This window comes from Sesamum indicum, linkage group LG6 (genome assembly GCF_000512975.1).
Source record: "Sesamum indicum cultivar Zhongzhi No. 13 linkage group LG6, S_indicum_v1.0, whole genome shotgun sequence".
Classification (NCBI taxonomy): domain Eukaryota; kingdom Viridiplantae; phylum Streptophyta; class Magnoliopsida; order Lamiales; family Pedaliaceae; genus Sesamum; species Sesamum indicum.
In genome coordinates this window covers 22,388,888-22,397,832 of record NC_026150.1, presented here as the reverse complement: position 1 = coordinate 22,397,832, position 8,945 = coordinate 22,388,888, and the positions used below count along the sequence as shown (strand labels likewise).

At 34.2% G+C, this 8,945-nt stretch overlaps 1 protein-coding gene across 1 annotated transcript; it reads right to left on the bottom strand.

Moving 5' to 3' along the window:
• LOC105165509 (pyruvate dehydrogenase E1 component subunit beta) lies at window positions 5,142–8,394 on the bottom strand. Its single transcript, XM_011084543.2, has 4 exons — window positions 8,064–8,394; window positions 7,675–7,757; window positions 7,509–7,549; window positions 5,142–6,329 (listed from the first exon to the last, which is right to left on the bottom strand). Exons 1-4 carry the CDS (start codon window positions 8,161–8,163, stop codon window positions 5,357–5,359), a joined length of 1,197 nt encoding a protein of 398 aa, XP_011082845.1. The 5' UTR covers window positions 8,164–8,394; the 3' UTR covers window positions 5,142–5,356.

Sequence of the window (8,945 nt, the reverse complement as noted above, 5' to 3'; positions counted from 1 at the left end):
GTGTGAAAGAAAAATAAATTATAATTATTGGTTCATTAAATATATAAAAGTTTGTGAGGGAAAGAAATGGAGAATGTTAGAGCGGGATATCGAGGAGTACTGGTTTGAGAGATAAAAGTTGTTACTATCATATTATTGAATATTGATATTTCTATTATGACCAAAAAAATTTTAAGGAACAAAATGAATTAAAGGATAAATTTAGCGGATATTCAAAAATTTGTACGATAATTTTTTTAAAAAAAAAATAGTATAGATAATTCATCATCTTTTCATGACTTCCATTGGAAACATTGCGATTTTAGCATTGTAATTTGGAGGAAGGGGGTTGGCATTTGTAATCCGGTATGGATTGATTTTCGTACTTTAATTTTGAAACTTTATAATTTAGTAATTCTAGTCATTTTTCGATCAATTTGACCGAAAAAATTATATATGCCTTGCACATGACCCAATTAAATTATAATTTTAATCATATAAATTAATTCTTGTAACACCGAAAATATCAACTGTTGGAAACATAGTCCTAATACATCTGATTTGGTATCTTGAAATTGCAAAACCATCTTCTAAAATCCATAAGCTTAGAGAATATTTCAAATTAAACTAAACTGATAAAATAAATTACATTATTAAATACTATTATGATATTATCACACTTATCATACGACTGGTCATTTTTTACACGCGACGATCCTCAAACTATTTTTTTTTTGTTTTTGAATGTGTCGATTACAATTACATTATTCCAATCATCAAGAATCAATTAATATACGTCAATTCTTAATATCAAGTATATATATAACTAATCGATAATTACAATTACAGTAAACCAATAACTACACTAATACGTACACATTATATGAATTGAACTCATAATCTCTTAGTTGTGGAACATTAATTTCATCAATTAAACTTGGCATCCTTAGCTACCCTCAAACCAGTGAGAGTTAAGGATACATATGGATGAGCACAAGACCCCAAAAACAAATCCAGGGTTTTGTCCAAGACTTTTGACCTGGAAAAGAATAACTTGTAACTAAAGCAGAAAACCTGGAAAGTGGCGTAATCCGAGGGTAAACTTTCCAGGACATTCCCAGGTTTCCAGCTCAAGAAAATAGCAACCCTCGTTTCCAAACCACATATATAACCTGGAAATTGATTGTGTATCATCATCATCATGTGCTGTTAACAGCTCAGTACGTACTTTCCAGAAACTACATATATATAATAATACAATTCTTACATATATATTTCCGAAAGAAAGGTCCAGAACATTCTCAGGGATTTTGTCCCTAAATCTAACTGACTCCCATTTAAGAAACTGTCGTGGCTTCACCTTGGCCTCACACTCGATATCCATGTGCATGCAACAGTAACTAAATATAGAAAAGAAAAAACAGCATCTATCTTAACTGATCTACTAAACTATAGACATTGTCGCGTTTGATGCAGCACGCCTAATACGTGCAGGGAGAAGTCGCGGTTTTCACCACAAACTCCTGTGCAGATCAGACTATACGACTTTTATTGCATTAGTACAGTACACGTGAAAAACAAACATTGTGTTGATTATATATAGAGAGGCCCGAATTTCGAGCTGTTATATGGTTATTATTATGTTAACAGTGTGAGCAGAAAATCAAGGCTGTTGTGTTCTAAAATAGACATGCACGACGACAAATTTTGCCTTTGGGTCTGACAGATTCCGATGTATATCAACCTATTCTCACCAACAACTTATACTCTACAAGTTACTATATATACTTTTCCCATAAAAAGCTTTAGTGAACGAATTCCCATGTCTATAAAAAGAGTTCTCCCCCCCCCCCCCCCAAATTCGTCTGTGCTTAAGTGGAGATTAATTGTAAATCCCTATACTTATTATAAAAATTATGGGTTAAATACAATTTACTTTATTTGATATGTGAAATGAGTAAATATTCCATGTGAAAAAAGAATTAGCAAATTATCTTCCTATGTGTCAAAAAATGAAGCGAATTACCCCCTGTTAATGATTTAGATGGAGGGTAATTTACTTTGTTTTTTAACATACAGGAGGTATTTGCTATTTTACTTTTTACAGAGAATTTTTTACTCATTTTTCATATCACAGGAAAGTAAATTGTATTTTTTCTAAGTATAATATTGGGAAAGTCATATGATTGAACTAAAAAATACTTGTCAATTAGAAATACTGCACTCTTACGTTAATATTGAAAAAATATTTAAGAAAAGTTTTATTTAATGTGATATATCTATCTGCTACGACGTCGTTCCTATGTATATATATTGATGTTGTGCTTAATTGCCATCTTCGTCGCGATCTCTACACCCTGACTTTGTTCCGGATGCTACGGAAATGATACGCTCAGCAAAAGATAGTTGAGGCTATAGTAGAGAAGTTGCCACGACAAGTATATATGCACCACAAATTAGTAGAATTAAATGCAATTTACCTCTTGTGATATAGGAAAATGAAGCAAAATCATACACCCCTTACACATTTAGTGAGTTTCGGTGCCAATCTTTAATTTTTTTAATTTAAAATAATATTATGTCCTTATTTAAAAGAGATACTATAAACAATCATTAAAAGAAAAGAAAATATACAAAATAATAATAATAATAATAATAATAATAATAATAAATTAAGTAGCAATTCTAATATCGTTATGTATTTAGTAACAATACTTTTATTTTGCCATAACAATCAGTTTCATAGTTTTAAATGTAATAATCATTTTGTGAAGTTGACAATAACAAGAATTAGTGAAAAAAAAATTGTGTATATACTTCTCATACTAAAAATAACTAGTGACATGTAGTAAACAATAAATAGTTATTGCGCTATTTATCACTAAGTTATCATCATAACATATGATTAATTGTTTATAATAATAATTTTATAAGCAATTTTTATTATCAATATATAATTGTATATTATGATAAAAATAAAATTATTATCACTATATATATTCAATAATAATTTAAAATTATCATTTAATATTTTATCATTAATATTATTTTGTACAGAATATGTATATCTCTCTGGCATTTGTTGACCAACTCGATTTCCACGTCAGCATTGTGGGATTCATCATCCAATAATTCCCGATAGACATCATGCATGAGTCACCCACATGACTGCCCAGCTATTTTAAACTGATCATCAGGAGGAGTACACACTTATTTCAGATCATACAAAATTATATATATATATATATATACATTTTATTGCAATTAAAAAAGATTTGTAATTTTCTATGATATCTGCAGTTTGCGATATTCAGACAATGTGGAGATCAGATGCTAAAAATAGAAAGAGGGAAATGGGGGTGTCTTGTAACGTGGCAGCTTACAATCCAGAAATGGAAGCTTTTCGATTGTTTTGAATCAGAAAAATGTCCCACCACACACACTCGTCAATATTAAATTACGTACTATATGCAAAAAATAAGATGATTACACTTGCTTTGTAATTGATTATTTTTTTGAAACTATACACATCAATCGTACTTCAAGTATATTGTTCTTGTCATATAATCGACTCAACTCCAACCAAATCCGGTCTAAGTTTAGAATTTTTCCAACACCTGTGTCCACGTATTGGAAAAATTGCAATTTCCATTCCGCAACTTACTCTTTTTGTAATTTTAGTCTGGTTGTGACTAAATTTGCAAGGTTTTTATGACTTATTGAACCAAAACTGGTAAGTGCTGAAACAATAGAACTAAAATCACAAAAAAAAAAAAAAAAATGGTGGGACGTAAATTGCAATTTTTTCCATCTACTTATTTATGTTTCATAGATTTTCCCACTAAATTATAATAATGCTAAGTTTGGAGGTAGTTTTAAGATTCTCCAAGTTGTGTTTGTTTTTGTATGGTTTGGTTGTTCAAAATACTTTGAAAGTTTGTTGGTAATTTTTGAAACATACATTTCAATGTGTTTTAACTGAAAGGAAAAATTATAGGTCTGGTCTGGTAGTAATCATAGGATACGATAATTTTAGTTGTGTTCAATTTTGCAATAAAAATCTTGAATATAGGCTCTATCACGGATCAAAAAAATAATATATTACTGCGGAAAATTGCATATCCAGTGGGAATTTGGTACGTTGCTTCACATGCCCCTCAAGTTCCAATCAAATTTTCAATTCCAATGAGTTTTGTCCTAAATATGTCATTTTTTTTTGTTAAATTGCAGGGTTTAATATCAAACTACATTTCAATAGGACTAAAATTGGCGTCGCCTTTTAGATCCGAAATTATAATTTTTAGTATCTTATATTAATATAAAATACAAAGTCAAACATATATGATATCGCTAAAAAGCACATATGCTTATCTCTTATGTTTTGAAAATAAAGAAAAAACCTTGAAAATTTGAGTTTTCAAGATTAGGTTGGATAAGTTGCGATATTTGGTCCAATTACTTCTTATTTGAATTTTAAGAAGGCCTATTTCAATGTGAAAAGCCCGGCCCATAATTGTTTACCAGAAGTCCATACCTGGAATATAAATCTCCAAGCTGGGCCCATAAGATGATAGGATGTGAAATGGGCAATTTGGGGTTTGGAAGAAGTGGTTTAGGGGCGTTAAAGAGTGGGAAGTTAATAAATAAATAAAATTAAATATTAAAGTATATAAATTAGCAGATCATAAAAAAGTGCCACATCAAAATGGTGCCTTCAGTGAATAATAAGGTATGGATTAAAGATGGGCTTTTGTAATTAAGCTTATGTAGCTCATTTGTTTTTGGCAAATGTGTTTGCAATATTATATAACATATGTAATGTGTGTAAAAATCACATTTTTATGTATAAATTTTAGAGTAAATTACATTAATACCTTCTTACATTAGGCAAAAATACAGAAATATTCTCTGCCTTTTGCAAAATTATAGTTTTGTCCCTTAAAGGGTGTTAGTGTAATGTTTTAAGAGAGTTTTTATAAGTTTTACCTTTGAATAAAAACGTAGTTGTAATTACAACTATAATCTCCAAATGTGTAGCTTTAATTTTACAAAAAATAAGAATTGTTTGTGTATTTTGACATAACCTCAAAAGGTGTCGATATAATTATCGTAAAATTTATCTTACTCTTAATGTACCTTAAAATTTAAAAAGCTCAAAAACCTTCATTCCAAAGCACAAAAGCCATTATAATCTTTATATGAAGCTCAGCGTACATGACAAGTTCATGAGCATAATCCTTCAATTAACTGAACTACAATAACAAAATCAGTAAAGGCTTAGGCTCCAAAAGACTGATAAGCACAAACACAACATGATTTGCCGAATGAAGGTGAAACAATGGCAAAAAAGAGGCTCAAGAATGGCTCCGCCACGAAGTTACTGACAGAGCTGCTCAACCGCAGCTACAATCTGTGCAGGTTGAACAACAGTCCATTCCTCCAATGTCCCGGCATAAGGAGTCGGCACATCCTGCGAGGAAAGGCAAACAATTGGTGCATCCAAGAAATCATGGAAGTTCTCATTAATGGCAGCCGTAAGACTGGCTCCAATACCACCTGTTCTCATGCACTCCTCAACAATAAGCACCCGGTGGGTTTTCTTCACGGAATTCCCAATGGTGTAAAGATCAAAAGGTTTCAAGGACCTAATATCAATCACTTCAGGATCATAACCTTTGTTGACAAGAGTCTTGGCGGCTTGCATGACATGGTATCTCATCCTGGAGTATGTTAAAATCGTAACATGTTCACCAGGCCTCACCATCTCTGCTTCCTCCAATGATAATACGTACTCCTCATCTGGAATCCTCTCCTTGAGGTTGTAAAGGAGTACGTGTTCAAAAAGAACTACTGGATTTTCACTACGGATGGCAGCTTTCATTAGACCCTTGGCATTGTATGGGGTTGAACAAGCAACCATCTGTATTCCAGGAATTGACTGAAAATAAGACTCCAGCCTCTGCGAATGCTCAGCTCCAAGTTGGCGTCCAACCCCGCCGGGTCCTCGGATCACAGTTGGAATAGTGAACTGCCCACCAGAAGTGTAGTGTAGCATGCCACAGTTGTCGGAGATTTGGTTGAAGGCCAATAGAAGAAATCCCATGTTCATGCCCTCGACAATTGGTCTTAGACCTGTCATGGCAGCTCCAATAGCCATACCTGTAAAAGAATTTTCAGCTATGGGTGTATCGAGCACCCTCAGATCTCCATATTTCTCAGCAAGACCCTTGGTAACCTTGTACGACCCTCCGTAATGGCCCACATCTTCACCCATGACACAGACTCGAGGATCTCTGTCCATTTCTTCCTCCAGTCCTTCTCTAAGGGCTTCAAACAGCAAGAGCTCATGGCTAAAGAAATCAAATAGTTAACTCACATTCTCCCAGTATCTACTATCCACAAGCACTAAAAGATTTTGGAACAAATTAAGTTATATAACTGTTGAAACATGATCCCATATTTAAGAGAATATGTACTTGATTGCACCCCTCCCTAACTCCAGCCACCGACCCACCTAACATAACCCATAGCGTGGAGAGGAGCGCAACCAAATGCTTTCCCCTCTTCCAGATTAGGCAATGAACCCTCCTTCCTTCTACAGTAAGGATAGTTAGACGAACTAAATGATGGTAGTGAGCTCAAATATTAATACACATACAATACTAATCATGAATATATCATATATTACTATGCACTTTCCACGAATAACACCGCTCTCGTGAAGCATGTGCTTCCTTGAAGCCCACATCCTAATTTATTAGATTGCCTTGGCGAACTGGATCACATGACATTGGTGAGTCTAAAGGTGAGTAAGCCCCTCTTTCAGCGGGTTTATAAAACATTGTCTTTAGGATGTCATGTCCGCTATTGTTATGCACCATTACCATTATATTTCTGCTTTGTTATCAATGTAAGCAACATAGCAGACACTAACTAGTAGATATAATCATATCCTCCATAAAGTTGTGAAAAAAGTAGATTTTTTATAGTTAGCTTAATTTGTACATAGCTGTCACGCTCAACTAGAATTTTGAACCAGAAGGCAAAAGTTACTACCCATAACATAGTGCAAAAGTAGAGATTCACAATAAACTCAATGGGTTATTGGTGAATTACCTCAAAATTAGGCCCTCATCTGCTTCTCCAAGCAACTTCACTTACTAACAAATTACAGCTATAGCTCTCACAGGCAAATCAACTCAAACACAATGCATGAAATTAGACACAGATGATGCCATTCAACAACTGATTCTTTTCACAACTGTTCAAGATATGGAGTCTTTTACTATGCATATGAGGTGATTATTCCAAGACCTAATCTTTTCAAAATCTAAACCACCTTGACCACTACTAGTTTTAAGTCAAATGGTTCACTCCACAATATCATAAGTTCTGGAACCCGTCAACTGAACGTCGCAGCAATTTATTAACAGCCACATTCCCAATAGCAATCAGAAAGCCAAACAAAAAGTAGTAGTACATACATAAACCACACTGACATAAGCATAGTTGAGAACTCAGGATCTTACCCAGGTTTGGAAGCAGCTGAGGCGGGATTTTCAGCTTTTGCCTGAAGACCCGAAATCATTAATCAATATGAGATCAAATTCCCGATGTGCCAAAAGTAGATAACAAAAAGAAAAGGAAATGTGATAACAGAAACCTAAGAGAGTATAAGTATAACAGAAGACTCACCGCAACCGCTCTGGTAGTCACCTTTCCTGTCTTGCGGGTTCCAAGAATCGGACTCGAAATCAACCTTGCTTCAGATCTGATGACTGACGAAACCAACAACAAAAATTAAACAAAAGAAACTAATAAAACAGGAGTATCAACTGCTGCCAGTATAATGAGGTTAAACAATAACGAGCTAGAGATTCTATGGCAGTGGAGAATGAGGGCAAGAGAATGAAAAGAGCAGCTCGCCGATTCAAATAAGCTCAACCAAGAACAGTTTCACGTGGGGGTCATTCACCAATCAATCAAAATCTAATCTTTTCAATAATTCCTGGATTTTGGCAGGAGCATTACTCGAAGCACGTAAATTTTCAATAAAATCCAGCGATAAAGAGACAAGAACACACCTGGAAGAGAGTGAACCGAGAAGGCAGGTAACTTGATGGAGTGATCTGAGGAGGCAACTGAGGCTGAAGCCACTCCAAATGATTGCAACAACGCGGCCATCAAATCCTCTGTGCCTCTTTATATGTATATATGTTGGCGAGAGAGAGAGAATGAGAAATGGAAAAAGGGTATGGAAGAGAAAGTGGGTATAAATTAGAAAGAGAGAAGTGGTGGGGGCGGAGATACCAAATGCGAATGAGAATGGTACCAAACGGCGATGGCGATGATACCGAAGAGGATCTCTCTCTCTCTTTTTCAAGTGTGTGTGTGTGGACTCTCTTTCAGTTGCCAACTTCAGTTGAGAGGGGTTTCTTGTTCGGGAAAATTGTATAAAAACCCCCTATATTTTTAAAATTTAGCTAAAAACTCCACGTGTTAAAAGAATAGGCAAAAAACCTCCTATATTTTCCAAATTGTTGCATACTCTCCCATTCCGTTAGATGAATCCTAACGGCGTTAAATTTTTGTTAAATTGACCGTTATACCCTTTTTATAACAACTATTGATATTTGAATGTAAAAAATAAATGATCCAGATTTTAAGTAATTTAAATATATTTTTATTTATATATACATTATATATATCGTCTATATATTATATATACTATTTCTTCCCGAATCTTCTTTCTATGGTTCTGCCGTCGTCTGAAAGAATTTCCAACCATGGCTTATACCATTGGAATCCTCTACTCAAGACGAACATATCCATACCATCAATTTGAACTTTCATTGACTGGAAAGACTGGGCTTCGAACACGATCATCAAAGCTTCTTGGCTTCGATTCGTCGTTCGACTCCTCTCGTCGAGACGATTCCAACGAGACCAAGATTGTCCATTTTTAT